Below are 21,477 nucleotides of genomic sequence, written 5' to 3' on the forward strand. Positions count from 1 at the left end.
TCTGATCCTCTTTAAATTAACGCCTATCAGATGCTCAAGACGCGCCCAAACTCTACGATCAAACTTTGGCTGTACATAAACCCTTGATCTCAGACTACAGCCTCAGCACGGTACAGTACTCTCTTTCGACATGTCCAAAATCGCAGCTTCCATCGCAGCTATTGCCGGCACCGGTCTGGCGGCCCATCTGTGGGCGGACTCGCCCAGAGCGTCTCTCGACGTGTTCAACGGCTCAACCCCGGCGGTTCCAGTCAAGCCAGGGGAGTTCTTCAAGTACGGCTTCCCCGGAGCAGCCCACGACATTGCCTACCGACAGGAGTTTGTGTCGTGCTACGACCGAGAACGACGTAACCCCATGTGGGTCGTGGAACACATCACCCCGGACTCCATCAAGTCCAACAAGGGCGAGGGAGCCCCGGATCGAAAGTTCTCCAACTTCAAGGAAGATCAGGAGGTGCCGCTCAAGTTCCGGGCTCGGCTGGCCGACTACTTCCGATCGGGCTACGATCGAGGCCACCAGGCACCCGCAGCTGACGCAAAGTTCTCCCAGAAGGCCATGGACGAGACCTTCTTCCTGACCAACATTGCCCCCCAGGTCGGAGACGGATTCAACAGAGACTACTGGGCCCACCTGGAGGACTTTTGCCGACGGCTGACCAAGCAGTACGGCAGCGTGTACATTGTGACCGGACCGCTGTACCTGCCTAAGAAGTACCCCGATGGCAAGTACCGAGTGTCGTACGAGGTGATTGGTAACCCCCCCAACGTGGCTGTCCCCACACACTTTTTCAAGATTGTGCTGGCCGAGAAGCCCGTCAAGAATCCCGGAACCAGTGACGTGGCTGTTGCTGCCTTTGTGCTCCCTAACGACGTGATTCCCAACGAGACCAAGCTTACCTCGTTTCAGACCCCCGTGGATGCCATTGAGCGGTCCACCGGAGTCGAGTTCCTCAACAAGATCACCGTCAAGCAGAAGGACCTGTGTCGAGAAGTCGACTGCTCCATTGTCGTACGAGACTTTACCAAGGCCCTCCCTGCCCCTAACGGGTTGCTGGCTCTTCCCGCCCCTGAAAAGTAGCCTACTGTATATAGTCAAAGAGTGTAGAACATATATCATCATGGTCGCTGTGTTGAGTCATACTCGATGTTTCGGAAGAACTGGAACTATTACTTGTGTGATAACGGGGGAAATGTGCCCTAGAGCTCGTAGAAGATGGCTTCATACGCTACACTGTCCAACCACCTCTCACTTGTGCTACGATCATAAAGCCATGCAAGTGCAATATATTAGTTCCTAACTACTTGTAGTCCCCACTACAAGAGGTAGTTTGTCAAGAGTCCCAGCGACAATTGCTGAGAACATGGCATGTATCTGTTGAGAGCGAGAGTTAGAAGCGCTCATCGAAACCCCCTACTTCGTAGTGCTGCTGCCTACCCTCGCTACGTTGAGCTCCGCTCTCCAGCTAGGCGACAATCCTCAGCACCTCTGCCTTCAATGTTCGCATGTTCACCAGTACCACCTCTCCCGTCTCATCAAACCGCGGAACTGCCACCAGACGCACTGACACTCCGTCATGCTTGACAACACTGGTCTGGAACTCGTCCTGGTTGCCGCAGAAGTACAGGTGGGGAGTTTCCTTGATGATGAAGGGATCGTCATCTCCATAAGGATAGCAAGTCAGGGTATCTGGGGCAGTGGGACACAAGTGCCGCCAGGCAAGCGTATGCTCCATGATATCCAGAATATCGTCTCGTCCTTCGATCAGATATTTGTAGATGTCCGACACGTTTTGTCCCGAGGTTCCCAGCACCTTGAGAGGCGCCTCGTCGGTTGAAAAGTCCCACCAGTAGGGGTTGGAAACAGACCCAAAGGTGGCCTTTTTGAACTTGCGGCTCTGAGGGAACATGGACAGATGCAGCGGCTGCTGAGGAAGCGACATGTTGCCGGGATCGTCGTTTCCTGCCATGATATCAACAGAGATGGATGGCAGCAATTGTGCAATGTACTCGTCAACGCGAGCCATGGGCTTGAAGGCGTCGAGGTCCACGGTTCGAGATAGTGTGTCGATAACGGGTCTTTCTGACTCCAACGAGCAGTTGTTTCCGGCCATAATGAACCGCGAAATGTTTTTGGGCTTTACCAGTCCATCTTTTGCACCATCTTCCTCAAGCAGCCCCTGGAGATATTCTGCCAGAAGCACGTGTTTGTAATCCGTCTTCTTCTGGCCAATGTACAGACCAGAAGCAAGACAAATGTATGTGTCTTCAGGAGTATCATTGTCAGCCATCTCAACGTCTTCTCCGTCATTGACTCCACTCAGAGGTCGATAAATCTGTTCGGGAAAGCCGCCCCAGACCACATCCACGACCGTGAAGCGTCCGTTTTCGCCTGCCGTGCCTAGTACTCCACAAACAACGCCTGTGATGAGCATGAACTCCTGCACCTTTGGTCCCACGAGCGTGATTCGACCGGAGCTGTCCTCCAGCTGAATCGACGAATCGTCCTTGTGTCCACCGTCCTCACAATCGCCCTGAGGGTCCACGTACTTGGGCTTCTTGCCCGGAGGAGCTCCCCAATGGCTGCGGGTCACCTCCTCCAACATGCTGGGTTTGTATTTCATGTCCTTGAACAGTGTGCCGACCACAAACACCGTATCCCCAACAAGAACGTCCAAACACTTGTTGAGGTACTTGACGTTCTTATCAGCCCATTTGGAAGTAGCAGCATCCAGCACCTGGCTCATGAGCTGGTGCAATCGCATGTAGTAGATTGGCGCATACTGACGGTTGTAGTTGCGTTTTGTGATGGGCAACGTGAAGCCATCATTGAGCGAGGTGGCAGTAGTGGGCAGATTTGAACGTATCTCCGGCATGCTGAAAGTGTCGAGTTCTGGTATAGAAAGCTGGAGCAGTATTTCTCGATGGATCAAAATCAAAAGCGTGTAAATTGAACTTTAAAAAGAACCCAAAACCCGTGTACGCGAAAAGAGGGTAAGTAGAAGGAGATGCTGGAGCATGGTAGAGGACGATAGCTAGAGGACGATGAACGTCTATACGCAGTTCTTGAGTTGTACTTTGTATGTAGATATAGTTTCAGAGCGATTGAAGTACTGGATACCACGTTATGGCTGGGATGTTGAGGGAACTCCTATCAACTATGAAAGACGCGTTTAGTTGATATCTTTGTTAAAGCAATTATTTTCAGAGTAGAGCTTTCCGGCGATACTCCAACTCGTAGGAACTCTCGGGGAGCGGCCCCAAAAGATGTAGAAGAATAGGATATAACTGAACCATTACTGTAGCCTGCTATTTCAACATTCTCTTGCGCTGATACGGTCTAGCGGTCTCGCAGTGCTGAGGAAGACCTCACGAACACAGGCAAAGTTGAACGTTGGTATATTTATGAGAAGAAAGAGGAACCATGAGCTGTAATGCTGTCAAAAAGTATCAGAAGCTGTCAATTGTTGGGAATCTGGGCCCCTCTCTTCCCCATGGGACGCGCCATGAATCAACATAGAGGAAGTCGGCAGGTTCTTGTGTTATAGGAGTCACACTGGACGGGCAAAAGGAGACAAGGAAGTACAAACACTTCAAATAGGTACTTCTTTGACGCCATTATTATTGATGAAGTACAAACAAACGAGACTAATAGTCTCGGTAACCCCTAAAAAACACTTCATCATACATCCAACAGTTCGCACAGTAATCAACCACATCACGTGAAACGAGAAATATACATACAAAAGAGGACCAAAAAGATGGCGACATCCGCAGGATTCGAACCTACGCGGGGAAACCCCAAGAGATTTCTAATCTCTCGCCTTAACCGCTCGGCCAGGATGCCATGTGTGGACGGGGTTGGGTTGGTGAGCTAGCTCGAGAGACGTGATTAGTAAGCCCGCCAGTAGCTGAAGATCAGAACTATTGGAGATGATCAGAGAGTCGCAAAAACAGCTTATCAAAATACTTGTTGTTGATTTCGTGAAATGCCAGATTCGGTAAGACTCAGGAGGAGGGAACACATGGCATTCTACGTGACCCCTAAAGAATAAACGGATGTATATATAGAATATCATACCTGTACAAGCACAAGGAGAAGTACTATATAGCTCTCCAATGAACTACCTGTATCTACTAATGCCAACTCTCCTAGCTGGATATTCCTTCTTCCAGACTTGTTGCCGAAAGTTCAAGCCTTCCAGTAGCTCCTTAAAGATGCAATAGATCTCCTAAGACGATTCAAACTACATCAAAATAGCCGTCTTAGACCAGAGATTCCAATGAAAAAGGAATTTAGTCGGAAAACACGCGTCCTTGTCAATTCTAACGCACTGCCATTTTCTTTTTACTGTACCTAACCTCCGCCATAATAAGCTCGCGGCTTTGCTTTGAACCTAGAAATGCACCGCCACAAATTTTCAGCCACCTCTGTGCAGGCACCAAGTCCAGATAAGACAATCTACGAGATACAAGCCACGTTTGGGGAATACGATACCATGTCAAAAAAAAGAAGTATGTAATATGTACAGGTTGGGATGAGGGCAGTCTCGACGAATGATGGGCACACGTGGCACTCGTCTTTTATTTGAGAGCAATTCCCCGGTTGAGAGCAACTTCTGGTGGGGTGTCCAGTAGTACCCTCGTACCTTGTAGTGTGTTAGTGTTGCAACACTTTTTTCTCGGGGCAGTGGGATCACTTTCGAATCACCTTTCCGGAAGAGTCTCTGACGTGGCCATCGTGGTCAATGTACTCGCCTCGAGCCTCGGCAGCAGCGGCCCGCTCGGCAATGAGATTCCGCTGGTCTATTCGCAACTTGTGTTCGTACCGAATGAGACGTTTGTCGGCAGCGTACACTCCGCCTGTGATGACACAAGAGAGCTGCAAAAAGAGCTTGAACTGCTTGGTCAGCTTGCCGTAGTGGGGCCAGTACATTTTGGCGAGAAAGTGCGAGGCTGCGCCGAAAACGGCGCCCTGGACGCCTCCGATGAGCGAGCCCGTGATAATCTCATCGACGGCTCCTTTGACCTTTCCAGCTTCGTGGTGGGCAGGAACGGCTTTTCCGGCAGGCATGACAGGTTTGATGTGGTGAGTCGAGGGTGAATACTGAAGCAGTAATGAGGGGAATCCTGTTGCGGCCGTTTCAAAACACTTTTGAGGTGTAGTCAGAGGAGCAGTGGAGAGAATGGAGCAGGTCCAGTGAGCATATTACTGTAGTTGGGAGGATCCAACTTTATCGGACCCTAACCCAAAGGGGTCCCGTGGGACGAGGGTCTCAAGTAGTTAAGCGGAACATAGTTGACTTATAGTTGTGATGTTAGTCGAGATATAATAAACAAAAGAGAGAAATCCACCCCCATAGCGTAACAACGCCACGATTGGCGGGTAGCAATGCTACTTTTTGCCGAACAGTCCAGGTCGCCTTTGCTGTCACGCTCCGAGATACTTGCGACTCTACAATGCTACTTGACTGTTTGTTAGACTGTTTGTTAGACTGTATGTATGGAGTTCAAGTATCACCCTTACCGTATGTCCTTCTCTGCTACAACTACAATACAGAACAACAATTGCTATGGAACAGACTCAATAATGGCTATAGAGCTCTGAATCGTCGAATTTGTCTTTAATGAAGTGACTAATATCACCAGACAAAAAATCCACGTTTTTTAATTACTAAAACGTCTAACTAAACGACCTTCCAACGTTGGCCAGGCATGTACCTACCAGATGAGCAGAGACCGGGAATAATAAAACTAAATGTCCAGTGCAAATTCTGTCATTTGACTAATACAGTATGTGTCTTTTTATGAAGCCCCAGTTTGCCGAGCATCATGATCACATCAAAATCAGACAGTCTCTCTACCTCAACATGTATGATGACGATTGGCACAAATAGACAGTGTCAGTCTGAGAATCTACCATCCTAGACTCATAGTCCTACTCTCTGATAGTCCTACAAGTACAGTAAATTCTGATATCTCTACACTCTCAAGTACACCCCCTACACCACCCTCATATCGCTGTTAAACAAACTTCACACCATCTAAGGTGGCATTGAACAATGTATTAGTAAGCTACGGTTGCTAGTTAGATTTCGTCATGTTTATTGGTTCGAGGATTGTTGAAGAAGCTCAGGTTGAGCCGTAGATCAGTTAATCGCAGTACTGTATCATAGTGGGACCAGATTTGGGGAGCAGTCCGTGGTTCTGAGTCTCAAGTGTTTCGGCTGAGAATGGGCGACTCACCTAACCCCAACCCATAACCGCACTCAATTAAGCTCACGTGAGATTTTATTTCAAACGACACTACAGGTACATCCGAAATAATGGCTGAAGCTATCGAAAAGGTCGCTGACAAGGTCGCCGATCTTGTTGTTGACGACAAGCCCGCTGCTGTACCCGAATCCACCTCCGACCACGAAGATGGCGACGACAACGACGACGCCGTGAACGAGGGCGAGGCCGTGGATGGCGAGAAGAAGAAAAAGAAGAAGAAGAATAAGAAGAAGAAGAAGAAGGGCCCCGCCGTCCAAACAGAGCCCCCCACGGTCCCCATTGACCGGTTCTTCACCTCCGGTATCTTCCCCGAGGGCGAGATCTGCGAGCACCCTCACAAGACGTTCAAGCCCAAGGGAACAGCTGTCGATCCGTTTGCCGACTCTGAGGACGAGCGAGAGGCAGCTGAAGAGCGGGCCAAGGATGACGCCAAGCACGGCTCCGACGATCCTCTGGACTTCAACCGGCTGCGAACCACAAATGAGGAGAAGCGGTATCTGGATCGAGAACAGGCTGCCGTCCACAACGAGTGGAGAAAGGGCGCTGAAATCCATCGAGTGGTGCGAAAGTACGCTCGAGACAACATCAAGGCCGGCATGACCATGACCTCCATCGCCGAGATGATCGAGGACTCGGTGCGAGCTCTCTCCAACGAGGAAGACTCGCTCAAGGGAGGCCAAGGTTTCCCCACCGGAGTATCTCTCAACCACTGTGCCGCCCACTACACTCCCAACGCTGGTGACAAGATTGTGCTCAAGGAGGACGACGTGCTCAAGGTTGACTTCGGTGTCCACGTTAACGGTAAGATCATCGACTCCGCCTTCACCCACGTGCAGAACGACAAATGGCAGGGACTTTTGGATGCCGTTAAGGCAGCCACCGAGACCGGTATTCGAGAAGCCGGTATCGACGTGCGACTCGGAGACATTGGAGAGGCTATCCAGGAGACCATGGAGTCTCATGAGGTGGAGGTGGACGGAAAGGTCTACCAAGTCAAGTCGATCCGAAACCTCAACGGACACAACATTGCTCCCTACGAGATCCACGGAGGCAAGTCTGTTCCTATTGTCAAGTCTGCTGACATGACCAAGATGGAAGAGGGTGAGACCTTTGCCATCGAGACTTTTGGCTCCACCGGCCGAGGATACGTTGTCACTGACGGTGAGTGTTCGCATTACGCCAAGAACGTGGGCGTGGGACATGTGCCTCTGCGAGTCAACAAGGCCAAGCAGCTGCTCGCCACCATTGACAAGAACTTTGGCACTCTGCCCTTCTGTCGACGATACCTGGACCGACTCGGAGAGGAGAAGTACCTGCTTGCTCTCAAGAACCTGGTTCAGAGCGGAGTGGTGCAGGATTACCCTCCTTTGGTGGACCAGAAGGGCTGCCAGACCGCCCAGTACGAGCACACCATTTATCTGCGACCCACCTGCAAGGAGATTCTGTCTCGAGGAGACGATTACTAGGGGGGGGAGTGCCACGGCGCTATGTAAGTAAGTATATAACAAATGGATGGTCTGAACGAGATGATTGAGCAACAGCTTCTCACAGTACAGTAAGTATTCCTTGCAGGTAATTTAACCCGGAGTTCATGGGTACTGGTGCGCTCTAGATTTTGATACATCTGCCTTCAGGCTAAGACTCGAAAGACAGACACTGGATCCAAGTCCAACGAGCCTCTACCATGACTTTCAAGACAAGAGCTGATGACGGCGAATTAACAGTGGCGTTGAACAACTACCGATCGGTGTTCTTTTCGGTCGAGCAGTTCGAAATCACAGCAATCGTCGTCTCTGAAATTAGTGTGTATCTCAAACAATGAAGACCAGATATCTCTGCTACGAAAAACCCGAACGGTCTTTCGATATTGTTCAACACTTTTGGGAATGTTTCACCAACGGAAGTAAAACTCGCATCATCCGAGATCTCAAGCTGATCGAAGTGACAAAACCCGTATATCCGAAGATGAAGAACCAACTTCCACTTGGAATCCATGATCACGAGAGCAGCCCGATTATCTTCAGGAGTCGTGAACGAAGCAACTTGTCCAGTTGTCATGTCAACATACAACCCAAGCCAATGTTTCAGTGAGATGAAAAACAGAAAACAAAGATTTCATCAACCGATGCACATGACGAAGTGGACTTCAAAGCGCACTCGCTGGTCATGAAGACCTGTTGAAGCTTGGGCGCAACACGAATTCAAAGAGAAGCAAGACAAGATGCTCACCCTCGTGGACATTCCAGCGGCGTAGGTCGAACTTCATGTATGGGCGGACACTAGACATGACCCTGGAGGAAGCTACAGGTCTGACAGTAATGGCTGCCTTGTACGGTCTTACTAAATTCTAACAGTTTGCTTCAAAGAATAAAATATATGTAGTATAATGCCCTGGTACTTCAAATAAAAATACATTGTTAGTTGTCAGTCTAGCTACTTGTACATAGTAATAGTAGGACATTTTGATGCTCAGCCTTGGAGGCGAGCCGTTAGGGAGCGTGTCGGTGAATAAAGTCATAATCAAATCAGTCGTATTGTTAAGTGAGTGTCACAAGTTCAGCATTCAGGCCTTCTGGAGCTGATTCTGGGCCACAAAGTAAACAATGGCGGCCATCAAAGAGGTCTGGGCTAGTCCAATCAAAACGCCCATCTTGGAGGCGTTCAGGGAGAACAAAACCAGAGCAAAGCATAGGAACGCGAGAATGCCCACTGAAGGGTTGTTGAGAGATGCAAGAACATTGGTTTGGAGCTGCGAGTTGGCAGTAGGATGTGTGGTAGCCTGGGGTTGGTTCAGAGACTGGGGATGGATCTGAGTAGTCACGTTTCTGGAAGCGGTTTCGTTGCCTTCTTGGGGCTTTCGTTTCAACTCGTCCAATTCGGCCATGAGAATGGCCAGACGCTGATTAACTTCAAGCAGTTGGTCTTCAGGGCGAGGAGAAGAGCCGCTTACACCGGCGTAAGGAGAGGTGAAAGCCGAAAGCTGAGGATGCGATATGCTTCGGGGAGGAAACTGTGTTTGGAAAGATGCAGAGGGAGGAGCAATGAAGGGAGTCATCTGAGGAGTGGTGCCGTTACCGTTATTGTCCATCATAGGGGTAGTGGATTTGACCTCCTTGAGCGATTCCTTGACATCCTTTAGAGTCTCTCGTTTGGTTTTCCGTCGTGAAAGATTGGTATTCGGAGAGAGCACCCCTGCCTCCTTCACTGTAGCTGCAGACGAGGCTGATGATAGTTGCACTCCATCATGGGTCTTGGAAAAGACGTGTGCCAATACCTTGATCTTCTTCTTGTTGATCACGTCGTAGGACTCCTCCTCCAGACGCCGCCAGTAGCCCGAGATGTCGTCAATCATAGCCAACAGGGTCGACGAAGCAGACGACCGGTTGGACGAGATGCTGTTGTCCGAAGGAGAAGCTGAAATGGTCTTGGGAGCGTTACTGGTGTCTCCTTCCTTGTTGTCCAACTCCTCCAGCTTGGATAGGTTCAAAACGGGCGCCCACAGAACCATGAATTTGTCCTTGCACTCGTAGTCGTGATCGGGCTCCTCTGTGAAGCCCTGGTGGTGCACAGCCACACTTTGGCACTCTCCGGGGTAGATGATGGAGCAGTTTGGTCGGACTGAGTATGTGTTTGGCGCTGTGGTCTTGATTTTGAACGCCAGAGTGGTGGGGGACTTGTTTTCCAGCGTCATGAACCGCGTGGAGCGGGTTGTGAAGGGGGCTGAGTTAGTAAGGACGAAACGAAGGTCGCAGCGACGTAGACAGTTGCTGGAAAAAGTGTGTAAGATCAGTCGTAGTCAGCCTTGTCAACTACAAGTAGCTACCTTATGGCAAATGATGATGCTTGTTCTCTGAAAGAAGTGCCTTATGCACCACCTAAACGCCACCACTGGCAGGGTTTCATCTCACTGGTGGCGATCTCGACCGGGAGAACGATGGCTCCGCCGGATCCGATATCACAGAACCTATCGCACCGACTAGCCCGATATTATACCCCGCATCATATATCTGATATACCAACAGCTTTATTCCATGGCGCATTTGTCAGACGACAGAATGGCCCGACAAGCGCAAGAGTCTGTATGAGCAGTACCCTCGTAGGTTACAAGAACCGTCGTTGCCGGGCCCGTCGTTGCCAGACTCGTGTGTTTTACCGCAGTCTCCGTTCTTGCAGTAATGTCTCCATTCTCTCCATACTCACCGGAAAACTCGATGCTATCTGGAGTGATTTCCATTCTTGTCTGACCGTCGCGAGCGTTTGTGTGTCTTTTTGTAGCTGTCGTACTTGTACTCGCACTGTCGGTACTTCTAGTCGCTGTCTGGGTGCTGGTCCCGTGTGTTGGTCGCTGGTGTTGCTGGTCTTGTCGAAGTTGCGTCTCCCTTGCGTGGCCAAGTCTTGTGGCGCGCGTGGTTGTCAATAGTCCACTGAAAAGAAAAGCTGGTAAAGGTGCAAGTGAGTAGGCAGATGTATTGTACTAATATGAAGCGGCGGTTCAGAGTTTGTGCTAGTGGACTCGCACAGGTTCCTTGTTCGGGTGTGACCCTTGCTGATAGACTCACAATGGAAGTCTGAAGGCTATAGCGGGCGCTAGACAAGGCGCGCGCACTGGTCTGCGATCGACACTGCAGAGATACACGGGCACAGAGGAACAGAAAGAGGTACGAGCGGGAGGGCGACTGGTTAGATGGCGACTGCGCGTGCTTGTTTGGTTCCGACTCTTTTTCGACATCTTTTTCGAGACCGCCTAATATCCACTGCCTGCGCGAGTCTTGATTAGCTGGCACTCTGCCTTGCCTCCGACCAAACTTCTAATGACAGTGTTGGAATGAGCAAAATGAGGGCAGTGACAATGCGAGAGTTAAAAAGTGCGGCGAAACGGGGAAAAAATATTGTCGCCAATTTATAGCTATTAGCACGCAAATAGTGCGATACTCCAATAGGCGTCCCAAGGAAGGTGCAATACGACGGCTACAACTACGGCACAAGTGCTGGCAGAAATGCTACAGCAGAAGTGCTACGGCAGAAGCTCACCAACTAAACTGATACGATACTCACATATGACTACCAGACGATACTGCGCACGCAGACAGCTGCATCGCGTGGGATCGCGTCCCTGCCTGCCTGCTCGATCCAAAATGGACGCCAATCTGTCCATCCGTATCCCTTGATGTGGATGCGGTGATCAGTTGGCTGTGAGACAGCGACAAGATAATTAGCAGGGGTGAGGGTACCAGTACGAGTGCGAAAGTACTGGCATAGCGTTCCTCTAACCATAGATCACCTGGGCTATAGCCTCCATGTCGATGGACAGGAACCAGCACATACAAGCCATCCTGTGGGCAGGGGGTCGGTCGTATATTCGTGTCGTTTTTCTTTTTCTGCAGTCGTTGCTGAAAATTCACTCTGGAGAGCCTCCATAAGGTAAGGCCTTCACACGCACGCCCCACAAGTCTAACGTAAAGTCCCAACTGGTCTAAACCGTAAAATGACCCTTCCAGCGGAGCAACAGAGAAGAGACGGCGATGTAGCGGAGTGTGGATGCTCCAGAGCCCCTTTCGGTTGTAGCGAGACACGTGACCAAATTGGGCAAATCGCCAACGCAAACCCAAGACCCGTATCGCTATAAGTAGCTGGTTCTTGCCCCACCGTTGCCTGCAGTGAGACATGCTTATCCGTGGAGGAGAGCAAACTGCAAGATGGGCCTTGTGCAGAAAGGGAAGCGAGCGAAAAAGTTTGGCCCAAAGGAGATTGGCTGCTGAAGATCGGAGGTTTAGTCCACAAGTCCAGATTCCGCATGTGTGCACAAGTGGATCAGGTGAGCCGGCCGCTCGATGATTCTGTGTAGGGCAATTGTGCGATATTGTAAAAGTACTGCAAGTACTACTATCCACTATCCCTTTAGTGTACCTACCCACACCTGCACTACTTTGTAGTAGTGTCTACATCGTTTCCTCTCTTGATCGAATGCTGCGCTTCTTGTACGAGTAATCGGCCAACGTGGACATCCAAGATTGACACGATCATCGCCTCTTCACTTTTGCCGACTTTGGTACGTGTCGTACGGCGCCAGATACACTCTCATGCTCATACCCTGATCTCCATGGTCTCGAGATCGTCCGTTGGCTAAACGAGTGTGGATTCTGGACAACAGAGGCAACTTGCAGAGGCCCCCGTAGATTCATAGAGACGCCAACTGTCTTATCCAACTATCCCTTCACTCATCCAGTGATCCTGTGTGTTCTACCTGCAGGTTAATAGCAATGGAGTCTCATGAACCCCATGTTTACAGCCGCGCCGAATTGTGGGCGATGGAGAGGACACTACCACACTCAATGGCGATCGGCTCTCAGCTCTATGGCAAGAAATAATATCCACCCGAGCTTCGGAGCCCTGCATGGAGCGTGTCAGACGTATGTTGCCCCTGGAGAGAGGTAGACTTGTGCCTGGGGAGGGATAACATAGCTATTGTGTGGCTGTTTCAGTTGCTGCCACATCTACATATGTACAAGTACGTACAGTACCGGTAGTTTCTTGTCCATGTTTCCGCTCCACAGACACAAGTATGATATATATTGCATGGTACATACTATAGAATGTGCCATATGTACGAGTACCCACAAAGAATGTCTTCATTCTGACACAATTCCACGTCAACAGCACCAATGTCGCATTCGTTGACAGGTGAGTGCTCCTAGGAAATAAACGACACCCCTTACATGGATCTCCAACGCACATGTCGACGATCACATGTTCAATCAGGGAACCAAAGGGTCAGCCACCGACGAACAACATACATCCGCAGACTTCAGAAGACGATTAAAAACTACTTGAAGCTTCCGTCCACGTGTACATGTACATTCCATGACAAATCCGGACGCTCAAATGTGTCACTGGTGGTAATAATGTTTGGCAGAATGTAACTATGTTTCATGTGTGGATAGAACATGTCGCAATGCACCAAGTGAAACAGGAATATGTCGTTCGTTGGCTGCTCTTGTACCGTGGTCTTTAGTTTGTATCGTTATCATCTCGAGTTCATCGTTATTTTTCCCGCCATTATTATTATTTATTATTATATTTATTATCATATTTTTATTTTGATTCTAAAGTTCCATCGCTATCACCAAATTTAGTTGTGTTTTTAATTATTTTTTTTGATTTTCTTTTTTGACCCCGTCTTCAATTACACTTCCCAACTGGGAACACCCCTCTTTATCGACCCATTTTAGGTAATTTACCCTAGCCCATTGTCTCCATAAGGAATATTACCCTAACCCACAGTCCAGGGTGCCCAGGTCCTTCTTTGGCCAAATTTTAACTTCGGTCCTATGGCACAGCGGTAGCGCGTGAGATTGCAAATCTTAAGGTCCCGAGTTCGAATCTCGGTGGGACCTAGTTATTTTTGATAGATAATTTCGTGATGATTAGAAACTTAACGCAAAATAATGATTATGGACATGATCATAAACTGTGAACAATCTCTGAACGAATCTTTTTTTGGTCATATGGATGGTATATTGAGCTTTGTGTACATCCTATGGGCTTCAGTTGGTTTTTTTGGACAACAGGGCTGATTATTGGGTTATTAACTGAAGTATAGTCCCATGTATAATCGACCCGAAGCTGACTGCTACATACTGAACTAAAGCACTTTTTTGGTACCTAGTTGTCGACTGAATAGAACTAGGGCGTTCAGGTATGCTGGAGATGGTGCAAAAATATCCGCCAGAAAGACCAGCCAGGTGAATGAGTGCTTTAGTCATGGGGACTTGGATCCCATTGAACTCATCGAAAGCTTTACAATAATTCGAACTACTTGTAGAGACCGGTTGGCTCCATATCGTGCGAGTAGTGCATGGATGTTGTAGTAGGAAAGCAAGCAATAATTTCTTCCTTTTTATCCAAGAAAACCAAAAACACACACGTACTGTCTGGTTAGAGAGAGTCAGCTTATGATTACTGTAACAACGGTATAGTTGGTGCTGTCTGATGCTGGCACTAGGGTATGGAGAGCACTCAACTGGTCATTTCTAACAAGTGATCGTACAGTAACCAACAAGACAGTTGAAATTTCGGCTTGTTAATAACTGCTTTTGAATTCCTCATTCTCGGACAATATCACTTTCTCAGATTTGATTCAGAAGATACCATTCTCACATCAGCTCTCCTCCAGGACTTGGACTGTCCATATCCTACTTTAATCAGATGTGACAGTATTTCAAACAAGTTTACCATTTCATTATTCACAATTTCTACAAAACTGTCATACTTCAGGTGATCGTTACAACGGGACCGCCAGTCTACTCTTTGATCCCGTGGACCCCATAGCCAGCCTACGTGTTGTTAACAACAGAGATACGGCGGAAACAACTTGTGAAAGGGCATCGAAAAGTTGGAATAGACAGACTCAAGCCCGCTAAAAGGGAGATTTTCTGATCACTAACGCTTTCCACTTCACGTGGTGTACAGGTAAGAGCGGTGTGTCCAATATCCACACTGCCGTTTCAGGCACCTTCTGGTCCTTCCTCAAAGGTCTGCTGTTAAATTAATCATAGAGAAGAACGATAAAACTCTCTGACTCGACTATGAACCAAGTTGGTGTTCTTACATCTCTACAAACAGCCCATGAAGCTCTTGTTAGAGGAATCTAACAGGTATGAGGCTGTTGTTCAACAAATATCTACTTTCTGGGGTGGACTATATCACGTGACCACGTCTTCTCTATGTTCGCAATATCCGTTACGTTGCACTGTACTTACCCATGTATGAAACTCTGCATGCATAAATCCGACTATCCGTGCATAACCATCTCAGCCCTAGTACAACACCGTCAACACGCTCCAACGACACAAAAAATGACGATACGGCTTTGGAGAGCGCTACTGGGCGTGGTTATCTGGGTCTCCTTCTTCAGCACGGCAATGGGAGCTCTCGGAAAGTACTTCATCCCGCCTGTGGACCGGTCCATCGAGCCCACCGGTCGCATTCGATTTTATGCGATTTCGATATCGTGGCCTTGTCCGTGGCTGTCGGCCGTGGTGGTTCCTGTTGGAGACAAGATGAAGGTCGGGGCTGAGTTTGCCAGCATCGCATACCAGCATTACTTTTCGTACAGCGACGAGTCTGGATTCATGAGTAATGACAACCAGTATCTCTATCTGGATCCAGATGCTCACGCCGTCACTCTGCAGCCAGTGCCTCATCCCGAGGTAGTGTGGCGAAATGGTACGGTGGCATACAAGGTTGGTGGAGAGGACGGGAATATTACTTATGGTGCTTCGCTGGCAGCCTGTCCCATTGAAGGATTCCCCTTCCAGTTTTCTATCGAATACAACTCGTCGTGCACAGGTGGTCACCGGGTCCAGCTTCGTGCTATGGGTGATGGAGCAGTGCTAAGAGCCATGTCGCAACAAAGCGGTCAGGACGAGACTCCCAATGGGTCTGCTCAGGACCGAGGGGCTGCCAAAAAAGGCTCTGCCCCTGTGCAGAAGCGAGATGGCATGGCAGGGGAAACGGAGGTTGAGGGCTCACCGGAATTTGAGGCAAAGTTGAGACTGAGACTCATGGGCTTGATTGACTAGGTATGGTAGATAGGTTATTTATTGACAACATGTGCGGAAAGATAGAGGGGAAACCGGAGATGGCGAGACACTAACAAGAATCTAGTAAAATGGCCTCAGGAGATGTACCAATACAAGTATAGTACATACTGTAGTACACTGAAGTGTACCGGAGCGATGTAGGCAACTGGAATATGGGGACAAAAACACAGAATACTCGTATGTACTCGTAGTAGTACAGCAATCACTTTGGGCACAATCGAACTAAGCGGGAGAGAGGACTACTGTACTTAGATGGCACACATCTCCCGAGCTTGACATACTAGTACGGCGAACTTCAGAGTCAGGAAATACGAATGTATTTTGGGCCCTAGGAAGGTCTTTTTTCTCGGCTGAGCCACACATGTTCTTTATACATCTGATATGTGCCCAGTCAGATCTAGTCAAGATGCATCTAGCAACAGTCTACTGTAACTAAGGACAGACTACAAGTAGGATATGAAGTATTAATATCGCCCAACACTATGTGCTACGAGTACCCAACACCCTTCTACTGAAAAGTATGGCTTCAACTCGAGCGGAAGAAGAAAAACCGACAGAATATAAATAGGTAGGCGCTCTGTCTGCAGCCAATCGCGTGAACTGTGGACCGGCCCTCCAGCCTGCAGCAGAAGCAATCCACCATGCGGGTCTTGTGCATTAGCGGGATTGGATATTATTACCGAGCGAAGATGGAGAGCTTTAGAAGAGCCTCGAAAGTGTCGTTTTGGGCATACTGAAGGAGATAAGAAGCTCGAATCTAACTGCAAGTGGCCTCTTCACCTGATTCCAAACTTGGGTTGCCCCATCTGGCTCCTCTGACACCTTTCAATCTCGTATTTATGCCCTGTCGCAACTCCCGTTCCAGACACAATTTGCTGCATATACATATATTTCAAGTGCATGTTTCGACGCATCTAATATCAGTATGTACTCGTACCTCGATTCTGAGACGTGACGGTCGCCGAGTGGGGTAATTTTTCCTTGCAAAACTTTTCCGGAATAGTAAAATGGCGAGAAAAAATACATCGGTCCCCCCACTGAAACGTCGTCTATATTCGCCATGTACTATTTTTGGCACCTTCGTTCTATTTTATATTGTGCATGCGCAAACCTGCTGCATGGTTTCACTCGTACGAGGAACAATAACCACACTTGACACCCTCACTCACAAACCTCTCTACCGGTACAGGACAGTTGCGACCCCAGGTACAGTCTCGTCAGCGCAGCTTAAGAACGCAGCATCCAGCTCAGCCTGGCTCTCGACCTTTAACCAGGGACCCCTTACAAGTACACGGCACAGGACCATAACTTGTCGACAAAACACGCATATTCGGATGTTAAAACTAGTACTGTCTCTGCTGCTGAGTACAACAGCGCAGGCAGTGGCACAATCAACAGGACCGTCTCAACCGCCGCCCATGAGCCAGCCCAACACCCAATACCCCGTGTACACACCGACCAACTTCGTGCGACTCATGGTGGTGGCCCAGTACAACTACGTCACAAATGCGCCTTTTCTGACGGCGGTGGTCACGACCCAAGGAGACGACCTGGTGGTAGCATCGATTCCTAACGGAGACCCTCCCACGGCGTTCAACGTGACGGAAAAAGGCTTCAGAGCACAGAACGGCAAGTTCCTACATTTTGATAAGGTCCAGGGTCGCTTGCATCTCGACAGTGACCCGCACAATGAAACACAATACATGGACGATGGCTCCATCTACAGTACAGATGTCCCCGGTGAATATGTCGGCCTCAATCTGTGTCCCCAAGCGAGAAACATCTTCACCCTCCGGTTCGGTGTCCCTTGTACAGACTACTATGTACAGCTGTTTCCCATTCCTCCCCAACACCTCACTGGCCTGTGGGAAAACCATACACAGTACCCATCGCCCCGCCAACGAGGCTGGATGAACTGGGATGCCGAAAACATCACCCTGGGCGATAACACCACGTTGGCACCAATGCTTTCGATACAGACGATTGGAGCAAGCCACAAGCTGGAGATGGCGTGGACCTGGGTCCTTCTAGCATTCACTATGTTCTTCTTTTGATGAAGCTGAACTGAGAGCAACAAACATGGCCCACGCGAAAATGCAGCTGTACTACCGAATCATCTCATGGATAGAAGGCCGACGGAAACTCTCACTACACGGCTACGTGTATGACACAACATGTGCTAAAACTAGATTACTGCTCGAATAGTAATCCGCCTGAATAGTTAACATATTTATTTATTACCCTTACACTTTACAGTACTTGTATAAGTACGCCTACTGCTACCACTAAATAAACATTCATTTATTACCATCTTGCAATACTCGTACAAAAAAGTCAGTGTGTACATACCATACTTGTACAGAGATCATACAACACTACTTTACATTCACCACCTATAAGAAGAACCATCCAACAAGAAGAGCCAGGAGAGCAACAATAGCAACAACTCCAACAGGCACACCCTGGGAGCCGACAGCCTGAGAGGTTTGGGTAGAGGGAACAGTATGCTTCTCAGAGGTGCTTCCGATGTCCTTCTTGAGAGAAGAAATGTTGTCCTGTGCCTGTCCAAGGGCAGCAGAGTCCTGGGAGTGGACCTGAGAGGAGGCAGAGGGAGCACCAACGGCCTCAGCGCCTCGGTTGACGGCCTCGGTCGGATGAGAAGCAATACCGGAGGCAGAGGAGGGAACCTGCTGCTGGTAGTGTTGCTGCTGCTGCTGCTGGAAGTTGTTAAACTGCTGGTTGGCAGGGGAGTGGGGAGCAGGAGACTGGGCGGCAGCCTCGTAGTTGGCAAAGGACTCGTCGCCGAGAGTCTGGTCGCCTCGAGAGGCGCTGTGGCCAAGGGCACCTCCAGCCACGGCCCCAGCTCCAAGGGCGGCGCCTCCGGCTCCGAGCTCGTGAGAGTGCTGACCGTTGGCGTCAAAGGGTCGCACCTGCACCTTCATCTTTTTGCTGGTGATGGGCACGGACTTGGTGTGTTCGGCCTGGGTCCAGAACTCGGCAATGTTCTCCTTAGTCTTCTCAACAAAGTTGGCGAGGTTCTCACCGGCCTGGACGGCAGCCTCGTTGAGAGGTGCCGACAGAATCAGGAACTTGTCCTTGGAGGTGTAGTCGGGACCGGGCTCCTGGGGGAGGGCCTGGTGGGTAATGGACACGGTCAGGCTCTCATTGGGGGCGACAATGGAGGCGTTTGGTCGGACGCAGAACAACTTGGGGGCTGTGGTCTTGACCTTGAAGGCAAAGTACTCGTTAGTAGGGTTTCGCAGCTCCAGATTGTTGGATGTGTGCTTAGTGAAGGGAGCTGGGTTAGTAAACGGATGCGGAGATTCCGTGGAGATGCCGGAGATACAGAGCAGACGTGTGGGTCGGCGTCTTAGACACGAATAGCAACCATAGCGAGCAGCTCACACAAGGATGCCGGTACCCTGTTCCTTCAATGTTCAGCGTAGTCTGGCTTGCTGCTCTGTTGTCCTCGCCATTTCACTGATGTTTGCCGGGCTTGCTGCAGATGACGTTGCTAAAGAGCAAGAAGCGATCATTCACAGACACTACCGACCCATTGAGCGTATCTGGATGCTCGTACGACCACCACTTAGCGAGCAATGTCGTCTGCGTGCGCCGCCTCGCCATATTGCCAGATTGAGTGCTCACGTGCCCGGTTTCCCACAATTGAGCAATTAGCCGAGACACAATCCGTCGGCGGAATTGGTCGTGCGGAGGCACAGAGGAACAAATACCATGTCTCTGACGATGCGCTGTTTGCGCCGTCTGTGTCTGTGGGTCTAGATTGCGTCTGTGTCACTCGTCGGTTGCGAAAAAGACGCAACAGAGCAACAGGCACGGCCGAGCAGACCCAGGGCAGCTGAGCACCCGACGCCGACCCTGAGCCCGCGGTCCATTCCCGCACACTCTCCGGGCTTGTCGTCGAGCTGCTGTTTGTGTCTTGTCTACAAAAAGCGCAGATGTGACGTTTCCTGGCGCATGTGACTGGGAGGGGCCACTATGGCGGCATTGTGTGTTGCAGGGGGTATATAAGACCGGGCGGTCGTCCGTTTCTGCCATCCTTGTTGCGCTCATACTCACCGTGAAACTCCAGCTTTTCCGGGGTGATTTCCATTTTTTGCAGTAGTGTTGTGTGCTGTGTCAAGCTGTGTGGAGGGCAAAGTAGTTGGATACGTTGAGAGATAGTGTTTTACATGTCGGTGGTTGTTTTGTCTCGTCTTGAGTAAGCATGCAGGAACCTTACACTGTGCACTCACTTTAGTTAGTGCCCCAGCCGACACACAGACCAGACAGATACACTCAAATAACATAACACAACACGGCACAACACAACAGAGCACAACAGAAGATGTCGTGTAGGAAACCGATGGGTGACGTGCTCAAATAATATGATGGTGTGGCAGTCCTTGTATCGTGCCTAAAGTAGCCCGAACCTGCCGTCCAAACCGACCCCCCTTGCTGCTGCCCCGCCTGTTAAGATCCCACAAGTGCCACGTTACGACAATCCGTTTGTTTGCTGAACCTTGTGAATTTGGCTCAGCCCCGGCTTTTTTTCACATCCAGCAAGTGGAGGTGGCAGGAGAGCAGGCGGTGGGGCGACACACGAGGTTATATACCTGGTTGCGGAGATGGCCATGACCCGGGCGAGGTGGTGGGTTCAAACTCCGAGTTTTTCCGGAGCACGGCGCCTTAGACCGATATATCCGAGCATAGCACATGTATCGGATTGGCGCACTCGCACGTACTGGTACATGCTGTAGGCCCCCACTATTATCACATGTTTCATGCAAAAGAGGGGGTTATTAATTGGGGATAAGTATTGCTTGAACAAAAAAAAACAGCTCTCGGGCGACATCGTCGAGACCTTGAAAATCGGGACTCTGAAGAGATCCATGTCTCACTTGTCTCTGACAACCCCGCACGCTTAGTCATGGCTTAGACGTGAACCCGACTCCAACTTGTTTTAGCGGTAATTGTACGCATGCAATTACACTTGCACGGCTACAACAAGACACCCCGATAATACTGGGCTCGTACTGTACTGTAGCTCCAGATATGCCAAATGACCTCATCCACATGACCAACTAAGGTAATTTAACGGCTCCAAACGGCTCTGGACATTAGCTACGCCAAGTCGGAAGAAGATAACCCGAGCACCTTAGCCTGAACCAAGAGCTAGATGGACTTGGAGTTTGACCAATACATTTGTCATTTTGTCGTGAGTATCATGAGGTGTTTATTGATGGATATTGGGTCTTGGACATGAAGCGGCAATCGCGGAAATCAATGCGAATCAATGAGACAATCAAATGAGCTCTTGTGCCATAATACTACAGTAAGAGTACATACCATCCTGTTATGTTTGTTCTTATTCTTATACTGCAGCTTTCCCTCGAACTCATCCACTTGTACAGTAGTATATATACTGGTGCAGAAGCGAGTACGAGTACGACCAACTACTCGTATGTACTGTACTGTACTCGTACCGTACACATATACGAGCCGTATAAACAGAGATGAGACGTCTCAGTTGTATTCCCAACTGAGTGGAAAAGAGTATTACACTATATTACAAATTGACATTGTTACTCATCACTGTACG

At 49.4% G+C, this 21,477-nt stretch overlaps 10 protein-coding genes and 3 non-coding genes across 13 annotated transcripts; 8 read left to right on the top strand and 5 right to left on the bottom strand.

The window, feature by feature from the left end:
* Positions 1 to 130: 130 nt before the first annotated feature.
* YALI1_D06638g (uncharacterized protein) lies at positions 131 to 1,078 on the top strand (the record flags this gene model as incomplete). The annotated part of the gene is made up of 1 exon (XM_502430.3): positions 131 to 1,078. One exon carries the CDS (start codon positions 131 to 133, stop codon positions 1,076 to 1,078), a length of 948 nt encoding a protein of 315 aa, XP_502430.1.
* A 385-nt stretch (positions 1,079 to 1,463) lies between these two features.
* Positions 1,464 to 2,873, bottom strand: YALI1_D06665g (uncharacterized protein; the record flags this gene model as incomplete). The annotated part of the gene is made up of 1 exon (XM_502431.3): positions 1,464 to 2,873. One exon carries the CDS (start codon positions 2,871 to 2,873, stop codon positions 1,464 to 1,466), a length of 1,410 nt encoding a protein of 469 aa, XP_502431.1.
* An 889-nt stretch (positions 2,874 to 3,762) lies between these two features.
* YALI1_D06675r lies at positions 3,763 to 3,844 on the bottom strand. The gene has a single exon. It is a non-coding gene; the product is annotated as a tRNA-Ser (tRNA).
* A 710-nt stretch (positions 3,845 to 4,554) lies between these two features.
* YALI1_D06682g (uncharacterized protein) lies at positions 4,555 to 5,101 on the top strand (the record flags this gene model as incomplete). Its single annotated transcript, XM_068282616.1, has 2 exons — positions 4,555 to 4,567; positions 4,611 to 5,101. The coding sequence occupies 2 exons, from the start codon at positions 4,555 to 4,557 to the stop codon at positions 5,099 to 5,101; spliced, it is 504 nt and encodes a 167-aa protein (XP_068138717.1).
* Positions 5,102 to 6,323: 1,222 nt separating this feature from the next.
* YALI1_D06700g (uncharacterized protein) lies at positions 6,324 to 7,739 on the top strand (the record flags this gene model as incomplete). Its single annotated transcript, XM_502433.3, has 1 exon — positions 6,324 to 7,739. The coding sequence occupies one exon, from the start codon at positions 6,324 to 6,326 to the stop codon at positions 7,737 to 7,739; it is 1,416 nt and encodes a 471-aa protein (XP_502433.1).
* Positions 7,740 to 8,836: 1,097 nt separating this feature from the next.
* On the bottom strand, positions 8,837 to 10,507 carry YALI1_D06736g (uncharacterized protein; the record flags this gene model as incomplete). The annotated part of the gene is made up of 2 exons (XM_502434.4): positions 8,837 to 9,993; positions 10,474 to 10,507. 2 exons carry the CDS (start codon positions 10,505 to 10,507, stop codon positions 8,837 to 8,839), a joined length of 1,191 nt encoding a protein of 396 aa, XP_502434.2.
* A 230-nt stretch (positions 10,508 to 10,737) lies between these two features.
* Positions 10,738 to 11,046, top strand: YALI1_D06744g (uncharacterized protein; the record flags this gene model as incomplete). Its single annotated transcript, XM_068282617.1, has 2 exons — positions 10,738 to 10,809; positions 10,855 to 11,046. The coding sequence occupies 2 exons, from the start codon at positions 10,738 to 10,740 to the stop codon at positions 11,044 to 11,046; spliced, it is 264 nt and encodes an 87-aa protein (XP_068138718.1).
* A 278-nt stretch (positions 11,047 to 11,324) lies between these two features.
* YALI1_D06756g (uncharacterized protein) lies at positions 11,325 to 11,939 on the bottom strand (the record flags this gene model as incomplete). Its single annotated transcript, XM_068282618.1, has 1 exon — positions 11,325 to 11,939. One exon carries the CDS (start codon positions 11,937 to 11,939, stop codon positions 11,325 to 11,327), a length of 615 nt encoding a protein of 204 aa, XP_068138719.1.
* A 1,656-nt stretch (positions 11,940 to 13,595) lies between these two features.
* Positions 13,596 to 13,667, top strand: YALI1_D06772r. The gene has a single exon. It is a non-coding gene; the product is annotated as a tRNA-Cys (tRNA).
* Positions 13,668 to 13,719: 52 nt separating this feature from the next.
* On the top strand, positions 13,720 to 13,829 carry YALI1_D06774r. The gene has a single exon (XR_011031476.1). It is a non-coding gene; the product is annotated as a YALI1_D06774p (non-coding RNA).
* A 1,299-nt stretch (positions 13,830 to 15,128) lies between these two features.
* Positions 15,129 to 15,854, top strand: YALI1_D06788g (uncharacterized protein; the record flags this gene model as incomplete). Its single annotated transcript, XM_502436.3, has 1 exon — positions 15,129 to 15,854. The coding sequence occupies one exon, from the start codon at positions 15,129 to 15,131 to the stop codon at positions 15,852 to 15,854; it is 726 nt and encodes a 241-aa protein (XP_502436.3).
* Positions 15,855 to 16,882: 1,028 nt separating this feature from the next.
* Positions 16,883 to 17,929, top strand: YALI1_D06805g (uncharacterized protein; the record flags this gene model as incomplete). The annotated part of the gene is made up of 1 exon (XM_502437.3): positions 16,883 to 17,929. One exon carries the CDS (start codon positions 16,883 to 16,885, stop codon positions 17,927 to 17,929), a length of 1,047 nt encoding a protein of 348 aa, XP_502437.3.
* A 339-nt stretch (positions 17,930 to 18,268) lies between these two features.
* On the bottom strand, positions 18,269 to 19,989 carry YALI1_D06828g (uncharacterized protein; the record flags this gene model as incomplete). The annotated part of the gene is made up of 2 exons (XM_502438.3): positions 18,269 to 19,173; positions 19,956 to 19,989. The coding sequence occupies 2 exons, from the start codon at positions 19,987 to 19,989 to the stop codon at positions 18,269 to 18,271; spliced, it is 939 nt and encodes a 312-aa protein (XP_502438.1).
* Between the last annotated feature and the right edge of the window lie 1,488 nt (positions 19,990 to 21,477).

Source organism: Yarrowia lipolytica, chromosome 1D, assembly GCF_001761485.1.
Source record: "Yarrowia lipolytica chromosome 1D, complete sequence".
In the NCBI taxonomy this organism is placed as follows: domain Eukaryota; kingdom Fungi; phylum Ascomycota; class Dipodascomycetes; order Dipodascales; genus Yarrowia; species Yarrowia lipolytica.